Here is a 25,417-nt window from a genome sequence, read left to right as displayed (position 1 = left end):
CTTCCATTTAGGCCTGGGAATGAGTTTTTTAATTTTACTTTTCTGTGCATGGGTGCATGTGGAAATTTGTGGAATCCTAGACTTTTAGATCAGAGAATATTGGAGGTCACATAGCACCTCGGTTTTCTTATCAGATGGCTGCGTCCATTCTGTTGCTTAAATAGTCCATTCCCAGGGCATCAACACACCCTGTCCAGCCAGTGTATCCAACAATCCACAGCCCTGTTCATTCTGATGCTCTCTAGTACCCTGAGCTAAGACATGTTCCTTAATAAATGTACCCACTGGCTGTGGCCAAGACTCCACAGTGCTGTGGAGGTAGCCTTTTTTTTTTTTTTGTACTTTATTTAGAGATAGTGTCTCACTGAGTGGCTTAGTGCCTTACTTTTGCTGAGGCTGGCTTTGAACTCATTATGCTCCTGCCTCAGCCTCTTGAGCTGCTGGAATTACAGGCATGTGCCACCTCGCTCTGCCAGAGGTAGCCTTTTAAGGACTCTTCTATGAGTTAGTAGAGTGATGTGGGGTGAATTAATCTTTTTACCTTGGGTTCCTCCTCTATCAAATGAGTTTACAATGTTTACCCACTTCATACGTTGTTAGGAGGATCAAATATGTTAATATATGCATATGTAGGATAGTGCCTGGCATGTAATAAGTACCACAAGTGCTTAGGGTGTCATCATACCATGCTCTGATGGCTACTGTGCTATTCCTGCCGCTGTCATTGAACATAACATTATCATCTTATCCTATATGTTAGTGCTAATGTACTGTTCTTATCATTGTCACTTGACAGTGAGTGGAAAGATCCCCTCTGTGGCCTGTTCCACTAACCCTGTCTTGTGGTTCATGTGGGAACGCATACATACCTACACTGCAACTCCAAGAGAACAAGGCCTTGTGTGACCATGCCCTATGTGGTCCCCCAGGGACCTCTGGGACTGGAATTAGTATCATCTGTCCCATTTACTCCCTCAGCTGAGCCTCCTATGTCCTTAGAAAGTGAAGATGAGGAGGGAGGAGGGTGAAAGGAAGGGGAAACTAGCACTGATTAGAGACCTGTGGCAGACACTTTCATATCCCTAGTTCGTTGAGTCCTCCCAACAACCTTGTGCAGCAGGTAAGCGAGGATCCGGGACCTCTGAGGGCCTAAGAACCTTACTTAAGGCCACAGATGAGATCCAAAGCCCACCCCTCAGGAGAGGTCTGGTGTTAAAAAAGACCCAGAATCTTGAGATACACATGCCATGCTTGGTAGGCTCAGTTCCTATTTACTGAAGAGGCTGGGTGCAAGATAAATATTTAGGCAACACTTAAAAGAAAAAGTCAGCTGCAGGAGCACTTTTCTAAACCAATACAGGCCATGCAAAGAATCTACACAGGCCCTGGCTGACCCCAAACTAGAACCCAAGGCTGTGTGGACTGCTCCTCAATGGAAACTTTCCAGTCTTATTTACCTTGACTGAGAAATGTTTGGAGGAATTTCCTCCACGTCGGGAACCGTTTCTCATTGACTGGCTGTGCGTGCTGTGCTAAAATGCCCGCCAGCTCCTCAGAGATCTTCACCAAAGCTGGCTCCTGCAGAAACAAATTAAATAGAACCACAAGCAATTTTACTACAGAAATGAAAACTGCTTGTGGAGTGATTAAAAACCAGGCCTCCAACAGGCAAAAAAAAATGTGGTTACTGTTTACCCAGAGTCAGAAAGCCATTTTGAAAATTTTCTCTATTTTTCCGGTCATTTCAGTTTTCATATTTCAAAGTGATTTGCCCCCTTAAAAATCGCTGCTAATTGTGCCTGTTGTCTACAAAAGGCCCCCTTTGGCCTGGGTGTCAGGAAACCCAGGTTTTGGACTTACTGCAGCCTGACCAGCAGAGAATCCGTGGGCAATGGACCTCCCCACTCTGGGCCTTAGTTTGCCATTTTGAAAAATGTGGAGCTAACTAGCTTGTCCCTGAGATTTTTTAGACTGGGATGGTTTTTGTTCTGTGGCCCTAATTGCACAGAACTTAGGAGAAATAATAGAGTTGGTGAGATCTTTCTTTGGATCTTCAATTTCTTTAATCTGTGCCCTCCCTGTTTATTGGTAGATATCTGCATCCAACGACTCTGTCACCAAAGCCTATACTATGGGCTGATGCTATAAAGGTGGGATTTTAGGTGGGCAGGTAGGAAAAGTGAGGGGAAGAGAAGCATCGGGACCAGCCTCCACCTGTCTGAAATCCTCCCAGGTCAGTCTCATTGGTCTAGCGGTAAGGCCGACCCCATATCAGTGAAACACTACACTACATCAAGTGTCTTGATGTAGACTACAGAGCCCCTGTCCAAATGAAACAGTAGGAAAGTCTCTGGTGAACAAGAAGTCTGGCTTTCAGATATGAACAGCCTTGGTTTGCCAAGGCAATTTCTTTTTTGGACATCATCAATTATAATTCTTTTCCCTAAGAATTTTCAAATAGAAGCCACATTTCAGATGCCACTTCTACCAGAAGCGGGGCAGGTCACTGGACACAGCCCATATGATGGATAGTATTTATATTCAAAATATGATACAAAGATGAGACAAAGCTCAGACATGGCTTGGGTAGCAGGGGAACTTGTAAATTTAAGAGTGATGGCTCAGCGGGTGCAGTGGCGCCTGCCTGTAATCCCAGCAGCTCCAGAGGCTGAGGCAGGAGGATCACAAGTTCAAAGTCAGCCTCAGTAACTTGGTGAGGCCCTGACTCTAAATAAAATGTGAAAAAGGGCTGAGGAAGTGGTTCAGTGCCCCTGGGTTCAATCCCCAATACTATAAAAAAGAAAAAAGACTCCATTGCCTAAGAGTGATGGCTCAGTCACCTGCAATAATCAACTTTGGGGGTGGCGCTGGGTGGAGTCTCAGAAATCATCTGTATGCTCATTTACTTCCAATTTCCCTAAACATTTCAAAGTGATTTTCCTCCGTCTCCCCGACCTTCTCAACTCCTTGGACTATCTGGTTGATTCTGGGTCCAATGCTTGCTGAAGATCCACAGCAGAAGACAAGCATCTGAGTATACGCTAGGCAGGTCCAAATAATCTGAAAATTTCTGAAATGTCCAGAAAGTCCTGGTGGGGTTCTTATTAACTTAGTGAGTGAGTGACATACCAGACAGAAATGCAGAGCACACTACCCACCCCCGCTGCAGGATGACCGAGGCCTGTCAAGAAGGTCTGGGGAATCATCAGGCTCACTGCAGGCCTGGAAAATCACCGTCAAAGCCAAGGGCCTTTTTCTTTCCTTTGTACCCTGTATACATTTGTACTGATGTTCACAGCAAATTAAAGTCTTTTTTTTTTTTTTTTTTTTTTTTTAATGCTTCTTTCTGTTAGAATCATTCTACTCTGTTGAGGAAGACTGACTCTCTCATTCACAGAGTGCCCCAGAGCTGGGGCGAGGAAGCAGGACTACACATTCCTGCCCTGCTCTGGAAACCTGGGTGTCAGGGAAGGAAGCCTTCCAGCCCAAGCCCTGACCCAGGAAGTGGAGATTTCATTCTTTGTTCTGCCTTCAGGAAAGGGCTATTTCTGTCCCATTTCTGAAGGGTGTGAAACCCAGTTATACGCCATGTGGCCACACATGTACTCCAGAAAAAAGTATATATTAGGGAGTTACTGGGTGGGGGAGGGGCAGCAGGGGAGATGGAGAGGAAGCAGTGCAGGAGCAGGTGGAAGCCCTGCTAGAAGATCAAGTGCAAACTCCTCAGCAGGACCACTGGAGAAGGCCCTCTGTGATATGGCCTCTACTCCAATGTAGCCTCACCTCTCTCCTCCCCAGTTCCCAGTCTCCCCCAAACTTCCTTCCTTGTCTTCCTCCTCTTCCTCCCCAGGTGACTCCTCAGCCTTTCTGAGGGTCCAGTCACATAGGGCTTTCTTTGCTGCTTCTGTTGGAGGTCTCTTCTCCCTGTCTTCCAGCTTCTGTGGGACTTCAAAGTGGCGAAGACACTGGCTTTGAGCTCAGTCCTGCAGTGTCCAGCGTAGGGAACATTAAATGTTTGTGGAATGAATCATGGTCGTGGTAAACACAGGGACATAGTCCTTAACAGCTGAAGTTACAGAGCAAGAGGAGATGTGACACGTCTCCCCAGGCTGCCCCCTCACTGCCCAGGAACCACCTGAGGGGATGGCTGCTCATGAGCCACCGGTTCTTCCGGGGTGGATTTTATGGGATTCCCTGCCTCTGAGGGGCATCAGGAAGATAAATGAGGTGACATTTATGAAGTGTCACCTCAGATACAACATGCTATGTGAAGGCCAGTAATTAACTCTAGGGCTGCTGCCGGTATGAGACATCAGGACGTGGTTCTGGCTGCCACCGCTGCCTCTGCTCACGAAGTCCCCCATTCTGCTGTGACACTTGATGTTGGCACATGCACAAAGCCACAGCAAGGGGGCAAATTTCTTAGAGGCGAGTCTGTTGCGGCCATGATTAACTCTCTGAGAAGACGGCATGGGGAGGAGTAATGGGGGTGGGTGGGACTGGTATAAACTGTTTAATTTATTTCTTTATTTTGAAAGCATCTGATAGCAAATATAAGGATTTTACAAAAGAATTGCCTTAGTACCCATAAAAGAGAATTGTTCCTTCACTTCTACAAAATAATGATGATGATGATGACAACGAAGATAATAGAGTAGGACCTGCAGTCCGCACATTCAAGAAGGGACAGCAAAATGGCTTTCTGCCTAAGAGCTTCATTTTATTTTATCCTCACCCTCAAAACAACTCCCAAAGCACAGTTTCTGCTGGGGAGCTCAGATCCAGGCACAGAAGATTGCATCACAGCAAGATCCCAAAGGCCACGAGGCCATGAGGTGCGTGTCTCAGTTTTGGGGGTTGTTTCTGTTCTCTGGTGATTATCATTTATGTAGTTCAAACACAAAGAGCACAATTCTCTAAAACAAGGCTTTCAAGGGAAGATATGCAGCTATTGAGCCTCATTCTGTTCAGAACAAACACAAGTGCGCGCGCACACACACACACACACCCGCCAGACCCCTCCCACACCATGTCAACTATCAGAACAGTATTCACACAGTACTTTTCTCTTGTCACAGACTCCTATTCATGAACTCACTTGGCCCTTAAGGCAACACCCTGAGGTAGGCCAGCATGGTATTGCCACCTCTCTGCAAATGAGAGGCACCTACAGTGAGGAGGTTTGGGTAAAGTTGCTCACTGAGTTGCCACATTCTGTTATCGAGTGGCTCCCTACAAATGATTGAAGACAAAAAAATAACAGTCCAGGGAGCCATTGCTGGCTTGCTTTCTTCCTTCCCTTGCCCCTCTCCCAAAGTGCATGTATATTGAATGTGTTTTACAAGCCAGCATCAGGAAGCATCTTCTGTATCTTACTAACTTGTGCAATGAATAGTTAGGACATTTCTTTTCAGTGAGTAACGTCAGGGTGATTGACAACCAAGTCAGTGTTTCTGAGGGCCTGTCACCCACATTGAGCAGATCATTTAGAGCGAGTGACTCTGGGCAAGTAAAAGGAAAAAGATAGATCTTGTGAATGATAACAAGATTGTGCTGAGAAGGGAATGCTCAGGAGCTTCTGGCATTTGTGGAGCTGATAACTCTAGGGTAGTTCCCAGTCAGGAAGAACTTCAGCCCATCTTTGCCATTGACAGGCTTGCTCACACTTCACCTGGACCCACCTTTACCCCTCAGAGGGCATCAACAGTAGTCATGACCTTGAAAAGTCTCAAGATATCTACAGAGCCTCCCTCCACCTGACTGGAGCATCCTAGAGACTGTCCATTTTGCAGTGCTGGGGATTGAACCTAGGACCTCAGCTCATGCTTGGCAAGCGTTCTACCACTGAGCCATACCCCCAGCACCGCATGCTGGAGACCTTTGTCCATTAATTATGGACCTTGCCTCTCAGTTCTCTCTCTTCAAGAAAATGTAGAACTGGGAGTCCTTGCCCAGTATGTGTGAGACCCTGCACTACCACACACACACACACACACACACACACACACACACACTCACCCATACACAGTGTGAGTTTGAAGAGAGAGAATTTGATTGAAGGAAATTCAGGATATCTCTGGGGAAGCCACTAACATATTCAGTCTAATACTGTCTTCAATGACTAAAGTGACTTCAAACTCTAGAGAGTTAACTCTTCCAACCAAGCAAATTCCAAATGTGCCCCCATCTCTCTCTCTCTCTCTCTCTCTCTCTCTCTCTCTCTCTCTCTCTCTGTGTGTGTGTGTGTGTGTGTGTGTGTGTGTGTATTGGGGAGGATGAGAGACAGAAAGAAAGAAATACAAATTAGAATATTCTCAAAATCAGTCCCACCAAACTCACATTTTATTTTAGCAGATTTCTTGAATTGTGAGTGATGCATTAAGTAAAATACCCTCTTGGCAAATCACCTCCATCTCCCACATCAGACATTGTTGATAAGGTTTAAAAGAAAACCAAAGGGTGATTTTGACAACTCTCTCAATCAGGGCTGTTCCCTTCACCTGGAGTTAAAGCCCCTCCCTGTTTTCTATTCCTGGTTAAAACAGGAAAGAGCGGGGTGTGGGGTGGGGGAGAAAAACCAAGGAATCATTTCTGAGTCTTTTGCCTAAGATCAAGTGTTGAAGGAAACCAAAGGACCTGCCTAGACAGTGCTGCTTTACAGACACTTCTGAAAACCCTGAACTGAAGAATGGAGAGTGGCATAGAGTCAAAAGGGCAAGACAATGACCTGAAAAACTAAGAAAGACCGTCAGCTTTGAAAGGGGCCATATGGACTATGAATGACAAATGCTGCATGTAACAGGAGAGGGAAAGGGGGTTCGAAGTCCTGCAGAGAGACTGCAGGGGCGCCTGGCAGCTTGGACTCCTGGTGAGTGCTCTCCACTGCCCCCTGCCTCTTTCAGCGGGTAAAGTGTGGGGCACTGCAGAAGGTGCTCAGGATTTGAATCGGCTAGTGGCACAGAGGTGGAGAGAAGGAAGGGATTTCAAAATTGAAGGTGAATTTAGAAGGTTGCTTTTCATAGGATACATTTTACCAACGCAGCCATTTTTTAAGTGAAATTACTGCTCTCACTTATTGAAAGTTTGCCATATGGCAGTCACGTGTCAGGGTAACCGCATGCTATTTATTACCACACAGTCACTATCTAAGATAGATATCATCATCCCCATTTCCCTCCACACAGCAGGAAGTAGCAAAACTTGGGTTCAAATTCAAATGCTACCAGTGCAATGGAATCTGCACCTGTACCTGCCATCGATGGCCATAAAATGGTCAGTCTGGGTCAGATAAGATCATCCACAGGTGATGCTAAATTTTCATTATTAAATTTATGAAAAAAATGGTACAGTGGCCATTCTTGTTGGCTGCCCAGGATCTATGTCTCCTATTTCAGAGTAATGATACCCCAAACTCCCTTTCAGGGATTTCCCCTCCTCCATTCTTTGCTATGTAAGATTGACGGGGAAAGATTCTGCCCTTACCTCCAAGGTGGGCCCCTGACCAGCAATGCTATGCCTTGATCACAAGGTCAGCTGTGGATAGACACATGATTCAGTGAGGCCAATCAAGTGTTAGGAAGTGCTTATTGGGGCCCTCTGAAAGAAGCTTCATGCTCTTCTGGGATTGCTACCAGGTGAGATGTTCTCTCTTCCTAGTGCCTTGACCAAGGACAAACTCCAGGAGCTACTGGCAGCTGTCTTGTCACTCTGAGGATAGCCACCTTTAGAATGGAGGCAACTATATGCACAGTGCAGAGCAGAGAGGGAAAGTATCTGGGTCCATGGGGATGTCACTGAGCCATTGTGTTAAGCTTTGTCTGAAGTCAGAACAATCTTTGGGTTTTTAGATAGCTGAGATCATAATTTCTTCTTATTTATACAGCCATTTTGAGTTGGGTCTTCTGTTCCTCGAAGCTTCAGCATTTTGAACAGATACAAACAGGTGGACCATATGGTATCCCCATAATCGATGATGGACATTTGAGGCCTGCAAATGCTCTGAGCACCCCACTGTCGTTCTGCAATCAGTGGTGAAGTTTCCACTGATCCCTTTCCATGAAGTTCATTAGAAATCGTCCCTCTTTAGAGTGCCAAAAATATGCTGAGAGGATGAAGAAAAAAACTGAAGATGTCTGCAGCAAGCCATAAACTACTTCCCACACCTACTTAAAGTTTAAGGACTGCTTTAATACTCCATGTTTAATTGTTAATTGAGAATTTAAAAATCAAAAATGCCAAGTTTGCCTTCGATGAGATGGAAAATTATGCTGCTGTAGAAGGTAACATAATGTAAAACAGCCAACATTACCAAGGCACACAAATGTTTTTGGTATGTAAAATTGCTTTGTAAAATATTTGCTCCATCTGCTGAAAGCGGCAAAGACAATTTTCCCTTGATAGCTAATGGCCCATTTCGGCTGGGTGGCAAGTGATTCGCTGCGGTGGCGGCTCTCATTAAACAGAATGGTGAAAATGCGGTATATAATTCCATACTTATGTAGCATTATCCACTCGCTGCTTCTCGAGGAGTCTGTCCCTCATTATCGAGGCCTCCACCTTGCACCGACACGCGGGCCTGGCAGTCGATTTCACTCGAGAAGCTTTTTGTCCAACTGAGGCACATATGTTGCGCTTCCATTCCAGAGCTCAGCGCAGCCGCTCCGCGCCGACCCAGACGCCGGAAAGGCTGGTTCCCCTTCAACTTTGCAGCGGTTTCTCTTCCCCCCTCTCCGCAGGCGGCCGGGGCGTTCTTCCTGGGCTCACTCTGTCGCGCTGCATGCTGGGGTTTCAATAGATAAAGATTAAGCACTTCTTAAAATTCTTAATGAACTTTGCACATCCACGAACGCTGGGGAAAATTCCCCACCCCGGGACAGAACTGCCCTCGTAAAGGGCTGACAAACATCGTCCTTGGAGCTCGGTAGGTCTGAGACCTCTGCCTTGGAGGGAGTTGCTTCCACTACGCCCCGAATTACTCCAACATCTGCTAGAGGAACAATTTGAAATAAACACAGTGATCCAGGGTGGTTTAAAAAGAGAAGAATACGCTCATGTTTGGGGAATGATATTAGAAAGTAGTTACAGCAGCAAGGGGCTGGTGTTTCACACATTTTCTTTCTTTTAACGTGGGAAAACGGTTTCTGAGGAAATCATATTGAAAAATAAGAGCAACATCGACGACGTCCATATGACCATTTCACAGACGATGCCATATTTTTAAAGTGGAGACTATGCAGATTGAAAATCCACCGTTAAGTGGAAGTAGCCGTAATCACGACGATTGGTAATGGGTTTCTTCCTTTCCAGGTAGAGAAATGCTGGTTGAGAAAATTGCATATGCTGATGGAAGCTCTTTAATTGAAAATTAAAAACAAAAGAAAACACATGTGCCCTTTGGACTTGATTTTTTTTTTTTTTTTTCTGTTCAAGTAGTGGGGGAGAGGAGTGGTTCTGTGCCACGAAATGAGAGGCCATCAGGAGATTTCATATTTTAATTTTGTACCAAAGGATCGGGCAGCAGCTCCGTTTCTTAATCAGAGCCAGGGGCCGGACCTTCTTTGATCTTTCCACACCTACAGATGCATGTACTTGAGGCAGATGTAGCAGCATTATATAGCGATTGTTTTCTTTCTCCAGACCACGCCAGCATAATAAATCAGTGAATTCCAAAGTGGGTTTTTTGCTGGAACTGGCACAGTGACAAGAAGTCTGAGTCTTCTCAAGGGCATCCCTGGCTCAGCCAGGGGGCACTGAGGACAGACACCAGAAGCAAATGGCGCAGCCGCCGTCAGAGCAGAGTAAAACTCGCTCTGAATCCGTTCCAGATACCCACGCCGGCTCTGTGGTTTTCAGCAGAGCAGACATTTCCCAAAGAACTCCAACGGGGACTTCCTGGATGTGAACACACTAACCAATTCTCGTTCCTCTCATCTTTTGCTTTATTCCTTCCTTCCACGCTGTTATTGCGAAAAACTGGCAGTTAAATTCAATTGATTCAAAATATTCGGGATCCATATGGCCGCCAACCCTGGAGCTGAAGCCGCGATAGCGCCTCACTGCTGTTTCCAAGCATTTGCCTCTCCTCCAGTCCCCAGATGGTGGGAGTAACATTTAAACCTCCTTTTCTCTGCCTTGTACAATAGACCTTGGCACCATTTCAACTGTTTACTCCGGTAATTAACAGCTCTGATACCACAACAATTACAACTCCTACACTCTCACCACAATAATGCTATGAATTAGTGAGAGCTAATGGCTGGAAGGTAGAGTGTTTCCAGACTGTGAGATCTGTGCATTTTTAGAATAAAATAAAAGGTACAAACAGCACGCTTGCAGTAGACAATGATTACCTAGTAATTAGTTTACACAAAGCTTCCTATTTAATGGCAAAACGCTGTAATTAACGTGTGACAGAAAATCAAAGGGTACTTTGTAAGCATATGAAAAATTAACACTGCAGGCCCATAGCTTTATGTACTGATTAGAAGCATATTAAATCAATAGGACACACAAACCAACAGCTTGTCGAGCTGACTATTATAGGTCCTCGGAAGGGGTACCCTGGCTTTCATTTCACTTGGGGAGGCAATTTTCCTTCTCCTGTCAACGTCCTCAGGCACAGAGAAGCACCTCAGACTCAACCCTGGCAGCGTCATGAAAATAACCATTGAACTGGAAGAACACATTCTAAGTCATTCTCAGAGATAAGGAAAAATATGTAAATGATTAAGACTTTCCAATGACGGTGGTGACGTGCTGCTACACTAATTAGAAAAGACACCAACTGGAACCAGAAAATGAAGCAACCAGATTCCATCTTTTGGTCTGAATAATTTCTACTCTGTCAAGCCTCTTTATTCAACCCATTAGGAAGTTCAAACACATGGTACTGTTTTCTATTTTAAAATGATATCAAGGTTTATTCTTTTCAAAAGCCTTATCTGGGAAAATCGTATAATAGGAACCACCGACTCTACATTCTGATCTTTAATACCACAGTCCTCTACTGTGAGAGCTGATTATCACAACATTCAAGAAGCCGATGGGATCCTAAAGGATCTACCAACTAAAGAAAGATTAAATTGTTTGTAACTGCACAATATTGCTTGATTTTGTTATAATGAAAATTTCTATTATTAGTATAATAAAAGCAATACTTGAACTCTCATGTGCGAAGTCCATTGCTTGCCAGGACAGGATTATCTCATTTGTCTGGTTGTCTTCACCTCCCCATGAGGCAAGTGCTCATATTACCCCTGTTTACAGATAGGAGTGGAGACCTGGGGGGGGGGCGCTGCAGTGATCTGCCTGTGTGTCTCTGCCAAGCAAGGGACTATAACCTAGGCATGCCTGGGCAATGGAACCTCATGAAGATGACCAGCTCTTGGTGGCTCTGAATGTTTACTGAGTTGTTGAGGGTTTGACTCTCTGACTAGCCTCTTCCAGCACTCATTCTGCTTAAAAGGGAGTGCACCATGTCAAAATAAAACAGGAAACTAAAAAAATAAAATAAAATCCTCAAAAACAAAAACAACAAACAAAAACCAAACAAAATATTTGGTTCCTCATAGGAAAAAACAGGTTTTAAACAGGGTTTAAAATGCTCATCGTAGTTGTAATGCTACCCTGGATTGTAAAGGTAGGCTGCTCAAAGCTTTTCAAGAATTGACAAGCTCATATGATCATGACAGTGTATTAAGTTGAGAAAGGCACTGAAAACTGTCACCCCATGAACAGCCCAAAGGTGATGTGTACAACTCCCTCTCCTCACTCATACATATAAACGAGTACTTGAGGCAGTTGGTTGCAAGATCCAGAATCCCAGGGCCTCCCTGGCAGGCTCCCCCTCTGCAGCTAGGAGTGTATTGATTTCCCTCCTCACCTCCCAGTTCACCACCTTGAGGAAAAAGGAAGAAATTGGAGAGCAGTGGCTGTGTTCTAGGGACATCTGTGCTTTCTCCAAGTCTCTGTGGAAAGCAGAAAACCTGCCATAATGGCAGCACGTGGTTCAGGTCACAAAGGCAAGGACCTACAGGGGAATACTTCTCTGGGGTCTCTTCTAAATGTTTTGACTGGATGTGGCAAGAGCATTGGGCTGGGAGTTAGATGTGGGTCCCCAGCCAGGCACAATCACTTGTCAGCCATATGAAACTGGGCAAGCCATTGGCTTCCTGGGCATGTGTCTCCCCCTGAAAAAAAAGTGATCCCTTCCTTGTCAAATTGGTGTGAGAATAAATGAGTAAAACCTCAGGGTCTTCCTGAGTTTGAATGAAATAATTCTTGTACCGTGCTCAGCACAGTGCCTGGCACCCAGGAAGCAGGTATTCATTATTAATACTGAACAAAAGAAAAACCTCAAGCCCGGAACAGTGTTCATGGCTCTATACAATGCGCACTACCCGCCCCCCCCCTTAGGCTAGGCAACTACCAAATACACAAAGATAGTTTAAGAAGTCAAGATTTTTTAGGATCTAAAAATAAACATAAAAAATAAATGAAAATCATTTATTTATAGCCTAATGATTAGGAAAAGTGGTGCTCTAGGTTTTTTAAGCCTAAAAACCTAGATTTTATTAACACCAGATGTTATGTTTCTGATATAAAATACAAATATTAGTAAAGATACTGATAAAAAAATATCCCTTTCGAGTAATGAAATAATAGTGACTATAAAGTACATTTTAATATCTAAAATAAAAGGGCAATCCAGTGCTGGTAAGGCTGTGGTAGTGCTAGTATGCTTATTTGCTATTTGCTTTGGAAATTTGTACCATCATCTTGGAAACATGGCAGCATATAACGAAAGTGGTAAAGAGTTCTCATAATAAAGCAGGCTACTTGTGGGTCTCTGGGGAGGCAATTCAACTTAAGCAAAAGAGGTACACATCAAAACTAAGAGTGAAAACAAACAAAACTTTTCTTCTTCCACCAAAATATTAAAAAATGCTAGAAATAACCTAAATTTTCAATTAAGTGAATTGTTTTATATATTAGAATTCATCTATATAAAGGAATGTTATACAGCCATTAATTGTGATGACTAGGTATAAACATGGAGAATGGTTACAATCTGATGTTTAATTAGCATATGTTCTATTATTGTTACAATGAAAGATAGATGCTGCACGTTTGGAATCTGGTACACAAAAATGAAGACTATGTTTGGGGAAAGTGATTTTGCACTTATTTGGTTAAATATTTTTTTAATCTTGTTATTTTGTCTTTTAACTTTTCTAAAGATAACATGGTTATGAGGCAATGGTTCTTTGAGATCACCCAATAAATGCCTAAATTCCACGGGTTGCCTTGCCTAGCCAACCTACAATGACTCCTCTGACTCAGTTACAAGGGCATTCCAAGTGGACGGAAGGTCTCACACAGAGGTGCAGATGAGTGAGTTCTAAGGCATAAGGGGTTATTGGTTCTCCACTCAAAAACAGTGGATTTTGCTTGCTGACAGTTCTATACAAAGACAAAACAACCGCTGTGGCTTATTCTACCTTTTTTTTCAGTTTGGGCTGACTTGAATTAATTCCCCCCTCTTTGGTGACCTCCAAAGTAATACCCAGCGCCCAACAAAGTAAACCAAAACTACTGTACAAGTCAAGGTAAAGCTGCTCTTGCAAAAGGCTGACATAGCAATATTTAATAGCAGCATCCAAGAGCCAGTTCAATTTCTTTTCTCTTGTTAAGTGGTGAAATAGCGAAGCCATGAAGTCCATATCCCAGACTCTGTGGCAGAACTGAGGTAAAGAAGTAAACTGGCTTAGTTCTTTATTCAAAGGAACTGTTCATAAGATCTTTTACAGAGCAACGTCACCAGAAGATCCCTGCCACTTAAGCCAATATCCCAGAATTGAGAGAGGGAAGATTTAATCTAAAAAAAAAAAAAAAAAAAAAGGAAAAAAATAGGAAAAAAAAAAAGCTACAAGAAGGAGAAGTAGCACAGTAAGTGTACCTAGGTCTTCCTAGGCTGTCTTAGGTAAGCCTACCCAGGAAGACTTCTCTTCTGCTTAAAACTTTTTTCCTACTAGATGAAAACAAACACTCCCAACTGGTGAGCAGAGGGTTTGGAGTATGCACAAGTTTGGGTTCACTAAACCTTAACAAGCACGGGGCACTTGAGGAATCACCTACATAGCTGTACTGATTTGTCTGTGACTATGGTGTTGCAGCATCTATTGACTCCATGACTTTATTTTAAGTCTCAACTGCAACCAGTCAAGTAACTAATTCAAAATTAGAGTAGAAAAAAAAATAAAGATGATCTTTATATTAGATACTTGAGTCTACACTGAATCCTGCCTACATCTAAAACCAATATCTGCATAAGATGCAAGAGAATCTCAAAACGACCCAAACTCCCATAAACAGCACTGTTTTTAATCTGTTGCCTACAACATACCAATGAGAAAAATCATGGTATTGTATCATAAACTGCTATGCAAATGATGCTATTTGTAAGTATTAACATAATTTAGTGCTTACAGTCATATTCTCATTTCTAATAATTCTCCCAGAATGGAGTCTTTCTCTGGACTCTTAGCCTGCAGGATAGTCTTTCATCAAGAAGCTGAAATTTTTAATAACCTGCCAGCATATGTTTTGTATGTGCCAGGCTAGGCTTGATGACACAACGTCTTCATTATCAAAAGAAACAGGTCTACAAACTGTAATAGGACATTAAAACATGCCTGTGCTCATAAAATAATGCTTTGATGTCTAAATGTGCACCATTACAATGGTCTTCTGGAACAAAGGAGAATTCTAATCCTAAATTCTCCATGGCTACACTCAATGGAGAACTGCAGGTTACCCTCACCTTCAATGCAATTTCACTCTGAAGGTGAAAGAATGTCAATAATCATATGTGTGTGTGTGTGTGTGTGTGTGTGTATACACACTATATATATTTATACATATACAACATACATATATATACATGTATATATATATACAACACACACATATATATTATCTTCGTATATTATAAAATAATATGTGCCTCTCTGTGTGTGTGTGTGTGTGTGTGTGTGTGTATCTTTAGAACTGCTTTATTTTTATTTTCACTTTTGGGTACTCACCACATCGTGGCTAAGCATTGGCCTAAAACTAAAAAGATTTTTGAGTAATTGTTTTTTTTCTTGTTAAGTTTAAAAAAATGATTTAGATAGACTAGTAATTATTCAAGAGTTTCACACTTAATAACATTAACAATGCTGCCAAATGTATTTGGTGACAATTTAAATGTTTAAAATTATTGAAATTAAATAATGTACAGTGATTCTGCTAAGTACAATTCAGTGAGTGTCAGTATTGTAAATATTTCTTAAAGTCAAGTATTTCAAATTTATCATAGTATAATGTCAAGGAAATTCTTTAAAATTTTTTCTTTTGAAATACTGAGGCCAGCAAACACTCTGCACACTCAATTTTTTTTAAATTGTCAATGGACCTTTATTTATTTATTTATTTATTTGTGGTGCTGAGAATCAAACCCAGTGCCTCATACATGCTATGCGAGTGCTCTGCCACTGAGCCACAATCCCAGCCCCTGTACACTCAATTTTTAAAAATAAAACAGTCATACTTTTCTAAGGTTTAATCTCAACAGTTTTGTTTAAGAAGGAAATTCTATATAATGCGAAATGAAATCCCATTCAAAGAGAACATAAGAGAAACCTCCATGGGCCTCAAAATTAAATACATTTTCCTTGTTTTATTTTTTTCTAGAAGAGTAATTCACTTTGGTATCCTTTAAATAATATGTAAAAAGCTGGCCATGACAGGTACTGCATTTAGTCCATTCCCTGACAGCGGGGGAAAGCCCAGAATAGATCATGGGGAGAACCGTCACATTTGTCAAAGGGAACTCTCTCTCCTGACTGTTCTCCAGATTTATCTATCATTTCACTTTCCCAAGAATAATGTGGTTCCCTCGAGTGTGCCCTCCCTTCCCGTCACTTGTGTCTTGATTCATGTCCCTCTGTAGTGGGATGCTCGAAGCAGATACAAATCACTTTTCATGGCCCACTGTTAGGTATACCAGGAGGGAAGGAACCAGTTAAGGGAACCTGAGTCTCACTTTTCCTAATCAGTAATGCTTTAAACAGTAGGGCGGCCAAAATGGAGGGGTAGGATCAAGAGAAGCCTAGATCTCTGTGAGGTAAAAATGGAACAGCTTTTAGAGTGGTGAGTTTAATTTAAACATTAAACCATATAAAACTAATTATTAAACAAATTTGGAACACACCAAGAGGTCATCTTACAATGTGCATGGAAAATCTTTACATTTTCACTCAGATCCCAGGACCTCTTACCCACTACTCAGGTTTTGCTGGGAGATTTTCTACTAGGTACATTATTTTCTTGGCATCTCACAGGGATTAGCAATTACATAAATTTTCTTGGATTGTTTTTAAAAAACATGACTGATGACAGAATGCTATTATACATTAGCTTCCAGGTGACAACCATTTGCTAATAGAATTTCTATCTCATAATAAAATACAGCTAGCTTAATAATGACATTTGATAGAAGCACACGATCAAGACCCTCACAGGGCAAATGGTGAGATGTGTAATGTTCCTGAATAAGATAAGAAAAAAAATCACTTCCTAATTACATAATTGATTTGAAAATAGGAATAAAGGCTATCAGAGTCCAAATAAAGGATATTTAAAATAACCTAATGAATCCTTTTCATTTTTTATGCAAGCACAGGGGCACAAGAATGGCCTGTAGATGGGTGACAGAGTTGAGTCTAGAAGAGAGAACTTTCCTCTCCTCTCTGAGCCTTTGTTTGACTCCTCACTGTCCATGGTCACTAGGGTTTAAGCCACCCTGAACACTTACTTGTGCCCACTTCTTGTTCCAGTCTTCAGAGCCGTATCTGTCACTCTCCTTTAACACCCACTTGTAGCAATTTAGATGGGAAGGAATATCACAAAACGCCATCCCATTTCCTCCAAACTCTGAGTCCATTTTAAAGAGCCAGCGTTGAATTTTCAGGTGATCCGTCACCAGCTGGCTCAGCTGTTCTATCATCTGTGGGGCCAAGACAGGGCAGCGATTAGTAGAGCACATTCCTGAGATTTCTTCCCACCATATTAACCTGGTGGTGGTACCCTACAAGTGTCTTCACTTCACATAGTTGGTTCATTTGCTTCTCTTCTACTTATTCAGATAGGTTAAAGAATGTTAAGTAATGTATATATGACATGAAAAAACGTAGCCAATTAGACCAAACATGTCTAAAATCAGGTTGATGAGAAATTCCCAAATTATCACTTTATTGGCTCCCCACCCCCATATTTTTTAATTGGTGTATTACAGTGGTACATAATGGTGGGATCTGTTACGTATTCATACATGCACACAGCATAAGAACATAATTTGGTCAGTATCATTCCCCGGTATTTCCCCTTTTCTTTCTCTTCTTCCTTCCCTTTTTTTCCTCTACTCAGTAGTTTGAAGACTATAATTTTCATGAGGCCACCCCTCCCTTCACACCCAACCTTTCTTTTCCTTTCTCCTTTCTAGCTTCCTTATGAGAGAAAACACACGACCCTTGACCTTCTGAGTCTGGCTTATTTTGTTTAACATAAGGGACTCAAGTTCCATCCATTTTCCTGCTAATGACATAATTTCATTTTTCTTTAAAGAATTTTAATATTTATTTTTAAATATTAAAAATAAATACATCTTTGTTTGTATGTGGTGCTGAGGATCGAACCCGGGCCGCACGCATGCCAGGCGAGCACGCTACCACTTGAGCCACATCCCCAGCCCAATTTCATTTTTCTTTATGGCTGAATAAAACTCCATTGTGTATATACATGTCACATTTTCTTTACCCATTCCTCCATTGGTGGACACCTAGGCTTGTTCCATAGTGTGGCTATTGTAAATTGTGCTGCTAAAAACATGGGTATTAATGTTGTTTGGCTTTGAAACGCAAAAGAAAAAAAAAACCCTTAAATATCTGTAATTGAATCTTGGTATTGTTTCCTTTCTTTTTCAGAGAATTATGTGCTTACTTATTGATTCCTCAAATGATTTTTTTTATAGTTTGAAGACTATAAAGAGTTATAGTCTTGAAAACTTTAAGTGTTTGGAGCTTTGTTGAGCTTTTAAATGTCATAACCTATAAAACATTTAATTTTTTCCTCATTATCATACATGAAATGCATTTGTCTGGCTGGCCAAGTTTACTGTCTGCATGATATGAACACATATATTCCAGAACAAGGCAGATGAAGGAGAAGAAACACTGAGGGGAGCCTTCCTGGAATATACACTACCCCACATTTTATTGGAAGCATTCCTGCAAGAACTGACCTCAAATACATAGAAGTTTTAGGAATAGAAAAGAATCCCAAGCTTTAAAATCAAAAGGATGATGACAGTAACAATAATACCTAAGATTACTGAACTCTGTTTATACAGGCCTTTGGCTCTGTATAAAGTTCTTCACATGAATTTTCTCATTAAATGCTCACAATGGCCTATGAGGATGGCATCATTGTTAGTTCCATTTTGCATCTGAACAGAGGCTGCTTGATTTAACAACTTGTCCACAATCACACAGCACTGAGTGGCAGAGCAAGGATTCCTCCCAGGCTGCTCTGACTCCAAACCCTAAGCTGGATCCCTCTCCAAGGTGCTGCCTACCCCAGTGTGCAGAGGGCGGGAGAAGGGCGAAGTGGAGAAAGTCAGAGGGGGAGCCAGAGGAGCAACTCGGCTTATGGTCAATAAGCCATTTGGAATGTGTTTGAATCAGACAAAAGTCTATAGCATGACTTCTTAGTTATAAGTACTACTGTCCTATAAACCGCTCATTAGATTATGAAATGATTTTTGTCTCATCTTCTCATTAGATTTTCCAGTCTCTACTTCCCAGAAGGCAACAAAAGGGTGCTTGGACTTGATCTTGGAAATGGCTCCTGCATTGGAACTCTCCACAGCACTTAACCCTTCTCTCTCTTGATGCCTTTTCTTCACTCACCAGATGGATTTCAGAAACCTTATTTGAAACTAAAGAGTGTGAAAGGAGTCAAGATGGATAAGTTCTGTTGCAGTCTGGAGCTGTAAGATCCAAATGATTTTGTTTAAAGGCACAATCTGTTCACTTGAATTGTGTCTATGCAGCAAGTGCTATTGGGGAGGGTACTTGACACCGCAGTGTGGTAGAAACAGCAAAATGGCCACACTTGGGGGTCCCTAAAACCTCAAGCAAATATGGGATGTTCAGTCAGATTGGCAATGAAATTGTCTTAGCTCCCTAATTATCAAGTAGAGTCTCTGGATGATTTGGGTGTTCAAATGACAAGTCTACGCATACAGTAACAAACACAGCCTAGGAAGCTTTTCTAATGTGTCTTCCAAAATCATACCCCTTGTTCTCTAATGCGTGGAGAGGACAGATTCTACATTTAGTCATACTTTCCTGTATTGTGATCATGCTTGGAAAAAGTGGAAATGGCCATAGTGCCAGATAAAATTCTGTTGCTAGTCTAAGGAAAGGTGTTCTGGCATAGTGTTTTCCCCCCATATATTTGGACATATTGTATATTTGGAGCTTTCAACTACTAACAGAATTATTATTTGTTTCTTCCAAATCCTATTATTTGTCGCTTCTAAGAATCCTATAAATGGGCGTCCTTTGATAGATCCCCTACAGTAATGAAAACAATCAATAGTATTGTAAAGACTGCACCACTGGAAAGAATTATGTGCTATCTTTAAGTGAAAATTGAACAGTGCTTTAAAATAGCATTGCCATTTTTGATTATTTAACCAAAGCTATCGATATTTCATATGAAGCACATGCCAGAAAGGGAACGTGTGTGGTTACTTTATGGATCAAAATAGGAAGTGCTCTCTGTGCACATGCTAGATTTGTAAAAATAATAATAATAATAATGATAATCAGTTAATCATAAACTGAATGACTTTATCCTATTTCCAAATATTTGTTATTTTTTGTTTGAGTTTATCTGCTCAAAAGATATAATATTTTTTAGTTGTGATTCATTTTATATAGTAAAGAGCAGAAATAGAAAAATGACTGCTGCAAAAATCCAACTAATACTCAGGAATACTTATTAACCTAAGATAAAATAATCACAGCTTTCTTTCACCAGCTTTAAGTTTATGATGCACATTGGTAAAAAGTCAGTGTTATTGATTCATTACCATCTGCAGATTCAAAATACTGAAACGCTCAGATCGATTAGGTAGGGTAGACACTCTCTGGAAAAATCTCAAAGGAGTACTTCAGTTCTTGATGACTTCAGATGTATGTTTTCCAAACAGAGTAGAACTCAGTTGTAACTTGGTTTATTGTGATACAATCTGTATGTACCACAGATGGAATAAGATCCCTCAAATCTGATGGGAAGGTTTTTAATCTTACTTCTGAATAATGGTATTCAGGGTTTTACTGCATTAAATCTGATTACATCTCTAACCACAATTAACATACAAAGCCCTCAAGTATGTTAGACCAAAGATTGCCTGAGTCATCGTCAGTGAAGATGAAGCTAAGACTCAGTATAAATATTACAAAACGTTTTAAAGCCTTGGAGATCATTTCATGTAACATGCATGCATGAACTTGTGTCATTTTAAAGTATATTTTGGTTGTATTAAGTCTGCCAGTCAAAAATTTGACCAGGAAGCAGAGTCAAGCAACCTACCTTGTTTTCTTCAAATTCCAGTGGAGGCAAAGACTATGGGAGCCCCAGGGGCCCTCTCCATCCCACTTCCACTAAAATTACTTATGCCATTGCAAGACCGTACTTCCTCCAGGAGTCCACACATTGCCAGAAACATTCTAGCAAGACTGAGACACTATAGGGCAATTTAATAAGTTCACCGTGCCTTCAAACTAGCCTCTGCAAGGTATGATCTGTTGAAAGCTTGATTTGGGGGGTCAATGGCTATCATGAGCAGGCCACTGAGAGTAGAAAGGAGAAGCCTAAACACTGGCCCTCATAAACTGCCTCATTGTGAATACTTCCTAGGAGTAGGAGAGATAATTTGTGATTGGCTCAGAGTGATGGTCAAGAGATGGACTGAAACAGAGGTTAGGTATGTTAATGGCCTTTTGTTTTTTAATTTTCTTTATCATGATAACAGATGGCAGTTAAATGAGAGAACACCTGCCAGGGCTGACTCAAAGAGAAAATGCTTCCAGTGGCTAGCGTATTTCTCTAAGTATCTGGGGACCTGACCATGTGCTGGGAGAGCGCAGAGCCGCAGACCTGGTCCAGAGGAAAACCGGAAGCAGTTTTGTTCCGAGAGCCAGTTCACTTGACCTCTGTGGGATCTTTCTCCTCTTTTCTTTAGGGCCCTTTGGAGGAACCAAAGCTTTTTTTACAGGAACAAGGCTATCTATAGCACTCTGCAACTTGACCTGGCAGGGAGGTTCACTCCCCGGAGCTTCCCAAACTTGCTTCTGTTAGCCAAACAGACTCCCATGTCTCTAGGGTCCTACTACATGGCTGACTAGGTGATACAGCGATGAACTAATCCATGTAAAGGTATTAAATATTGAGGGTGGATTAGCCCAAATGATACCCAATTGGAGTCTTCAATGTCTTCATCCAACTGAGTAAATATTTTGGAAATCCCAGCAATTTTTACAGGACCACTAGGAAGATGCTTTAAAACTTGAAGGCCCAATGTAGATCCCTTCCAATCCACTCAAGTATTTCTATATTCTTCATTGGGTGGGGGATAGCTCCAGATCCCCTGAATTTGCACAAAATCAAGAGGCTAGGAAATATTTGAACAGAGCCTTATTAGTCGACCCCACATACCTGTTGAAAATTAAAGAGGGTGTATATCCCAGGAGGGACAGGCACGTTGGCTTTGTCAAAGATCCGTTTACTTCCGGACTTGGTGCTGTAAAGGTGGACGAGTTCAGGCTCTGTGCCCAAGATGGGCACATCTAACATGTCAGCCACGGCCAAGTCATCTCTGTGGAGGAACCCGCCCACGATGTAGGCCTCTCTTCCCTGGATGAGATGCTTTATTCTTTTGATTGCCTTGGGACTGTACATCAGGTGAGTGGCCAAGCACATGTGATGCTTCTGGGGGAAGATCAGATTATTCTTGTTAGAAGGTGTCCTTTCTCTAGTCCATACACCTAATTTATAATGTTGCACATAATAAATACATTATTAATAGCAGGGTGGGTTATGACCTATCCTGTTGTTCAGCAGTTTAAATTGATAAAAGCTGTTGGGGTGAGGGTCCATAATCACTCACATCTTTAGTGTGTTAGAAATAGGCTCACTGGGAATAGAACTAATTACTACACATCTGTATTTATTTGATCCACGTGGAATTATCCTTCTGTCAGAAGGAAAAGAGGCTGGCGGCCTTTGGATAATAGTGATTCATCTCTGCAACACTTCTGGTGTGGTTTAACACTAAAGTGTCTAGAAAATCAATACCAAAAAATGAAGAAAAAAGCCCCATAGTATATTCTGCACTATACAGACCCCTAATCTGGCAATTAAAAAAAATGTTTCAGTAGGAAAGAGGGGCTTCACTTGATATCCTCTTTCCACAATTCTATCACAAAGTCCATTTCAGAGAATATGCACTTTTGTAGTGAGTACCAATAGTTTCTAGGTAACCGTTCTGGAAAGGATTCATGAATAGAAATTATTTGAAAATTTCAGAAAAACTCAAATTTATTTTCCAATGACAAATTCTTTTTATTTTATTTTGACTAGTTAGACCCAGCTCAGCAATGCATGTGACTGTCTTATTCAATTAATTAAGTCATTCTATCTATGCCTAATAGGAGAAGAGGACAGAACCATATGGTCAGCACATGCCAGAACTAATACAGCCATGTTTCTGTTTTCAAGGAGTGGGGAACCAAATAAGAATACTTAACACATGACTAATTCAAGGTAAATGAAACCATGGGGATCTACCAAGTTCCTCAGAGGTATCAGGGGAGAGAGGCAAAGGCCATACAATGGTAGAGAAAGCTGAAAAGGCAAGTTACTCCTTCTCCTTGAGCTTCAGTTTCCTAATCTGTAAAATGGGTATCTCACAGGGATGCTGTGAGGATTCAATGAGATAAAGCAGGAAAGCACTTGTAAGTACCTAGTGAATACTCGCTAGTATTACCATCTTGAAAGAAGCTGGAGTTGAGGTCGATTCTGAAGCAGGGATAAGATTTCGTCAGGTGGAAATGGGCATGGGAAAGACATTACCCAGCAGGGTCTACCAGAACCAAGATCATGTTACTTCTAGAAAAGAGCAGCATGGCACACACAGCAGCATCGGGCATTAGAGTCAAAAGAGATCTGTCTTTGAATCCAGTTCTCTCACTTATGAGCTTTATGAATTTAGACTCTGCTAGCCCATTTCTTCAGGTGTTAAGTGGGGAGCAAAAATACCCATACCTGGGGTTGCTCTAAGGCTAAGTAAGGTCACAGATATAAGACACCTGGTACAATGCATGATGTTGAATCGATAGTCAATAAATGGTAGTAATTATTTTTCCTGGGAAAACGCTTTTTTTTAAAAAAAAATTAAAGCCATTAAAATGTCATACTGATAATATATGCAAATATGGCATAGTCTTAAGGGAATTCAAAGGTCTTTTATAGACTAGCACTGACTTCAATTTTAGTGAAAAATTATCTACTCTTCCCAACATAAAAATGAGGAGAAATACTCAGTGACTGTTTCCAGGGATATCCAGTGCACTGTTTTGCAAACTCTTAGAGAACAGAATAACTTCTGAGTGTGGGAGAAAGAGAATTGGCCTGGTAAAATCCCCTGGATTTCAATCCTGCCTGAATTTGTAACTAACTGGGGGACTTAGAATACTCTCAGCCTTCCTAAGTGTCAGTTCCTATATTCAAGTAAGGGGTTGGACTAGAAGTCTCTAGCATTCTTCCAGCTCTGAAATAACTTCCTCCCTAAAACCACAGCTCTTCTGTGCTTGTTTAATGGGTATGAAACTTGCCAGTTGAAAATGGCTGGTAGAAGCAGTGGTGAGGTACAAGTGGCAGGTTGCTCCAGAAGCAGGTTCTCATGTAATTCACTCATTGTTTAGTGGGCACAGAGTTTCTGCTGTGGATGATGGTTGCATAGCAATCTAAATTCGGTGCTTAATGCCACCGAACTGTATACTTAGAGATGGTTAGATGGTAAATTTTGTGTTATATATATTTTACAACAACAACAAAAAAGCAAAAAATCAGGACTCCTTTGAGAAGAGCTGTATGATTTACCCTATGGACTCTTCCTCCAGATGAGGAGTTTTATTCTAGGCTCCTTCCATCTATGCAAATTTAAATTCATTTTTAAAATGTACTTCTGAAAGTGGAGTTCTAGGAAACTCAGTGCTCCCTTGGACAATGCCTAGTGACAGCACCTGGTGGGATTTGATCCCCTGGTTGGTCACTGTTTATTTTGCTACTTTCCTTCTCCCACAAATTATCCCAATGAGGAAATGTAAGGAAAAATAAATATATAAATAGTCCAGGGAGCTGCTGATTTGAGTTACAACACCAACGGTAGCTTCTTGGGGCACCTGGAGGTGTCTCTCGGGCCCAGTCCCGGTGAGTTAACAAGGGCAAGGCCTGTGTGTCTGTTCTCTCCCTTGATCCATACAATCCTGTCGTGATCAGCAGTCCCTGTTTTGGAGAAAAAGGAAATTGGGGCTCAAGTGATTTGCCCAGTCACACAGCTTGTCAAGGGCAGAGCAGGATTCGAACCCAGTTAGCACGGCTGACATGCCACGGCAGCCACAGTTCCCTGCCTTCCAGAGGAGCGCTGAAGGTCTACAGGGTTGATGAGCTGTGAAGAGGAGACAGCAGATGTGGCCATAGAACCTAATGGAAAGTTCTGAGCACACTTCCAGCCAGGATGGGTTTCTGTCTCCTCTAGGTTTGCTTACTTCTCTTGGCAAGTATCCTCTGCAGCTCCATGTGCTAGTCATCTGTGGGCTGTATTCCTCAGGCAAGATGCTGTCACAGTATTGCATTCAATAAAGATTCAAATGTGAGTGAGTGACGGCAGAGGACACATTGCTGACCGCAGGTCTTGTGTGACCATTTAGAAAAGATCAGTATCATTGCATCCAGGCAGCAGATTAACACGACTGTGACAAAGAATCTAAAATGTTTCTAATTCCCTCACATTATGGTTCCATTTAATCGATCACCATTGATTTTTTTTTTTTTAGCTTAAAAAAAGGTAGTTGTTTAGAATGCCTTCATAGGCATTAAAATGTCCCAAAATAGACATGATGACTTTTATAAGAGCACATTTTGCCATTATCAATTCAAGCGTTGTATAGTAACTTGGAGAGATGTACAAACAGATTTTTGGCACGCTTTAAAAAAATCTCCTCAAAGCCATCCATTTGAATGAAAA

The 25,417-nt window shown here is 41.6% G+C and overlaps 1 protein-coding gene across 1 annotated transcript in view; it reads right to left on the bottom strand.

The window, feature by feature from the left end:
• Iqch (IQ motif containing H) overlaps positions 1-25,417 on the bottom strand; it is a 124,137-nt gene that overhangs the window by 56,003 nt on the left and 42,717 nt on the right. Inside the window, exons 8-9 of the mRNA XM_076848657.2 lie at positions 16,856-17,047; positions 1,458-1,578 (exon numbers count right to left, since the gene is read on the bottom strand). Of these exons, the coding sequence (XP_076704772.2) occupies positions 1,458-1,578; positions 16,856-17,047 (313 nt within the window). The remainder of the gene's footprint in view (positions 1-1,457; positions 1,579-16,855; positions 17,048-25,417) is intronic.

The sequence above is a fragment of the Callospermophilus lateralis genome, chromosome 3 (genome assembly GCF_048772815.1).
Source record: "Callospermophilus lateralis isolate mCalLat2 chromosome 3, mCalLat2.hap1, whole genome shotgun sequence".
Classification (NCBI taxonomy): domain Eukaryota; kingdom Metazoa; phylum Chordata; class Mammalia; order Rodentia; family Sciuridae; genus Callospermophilus; species Callospermophilus lateralis.
The sequence above is the reverse complement of the archived record's forward strand: the minus strand, read 5'-3'. Positions and strand labels throughout refer to the sequence as shown.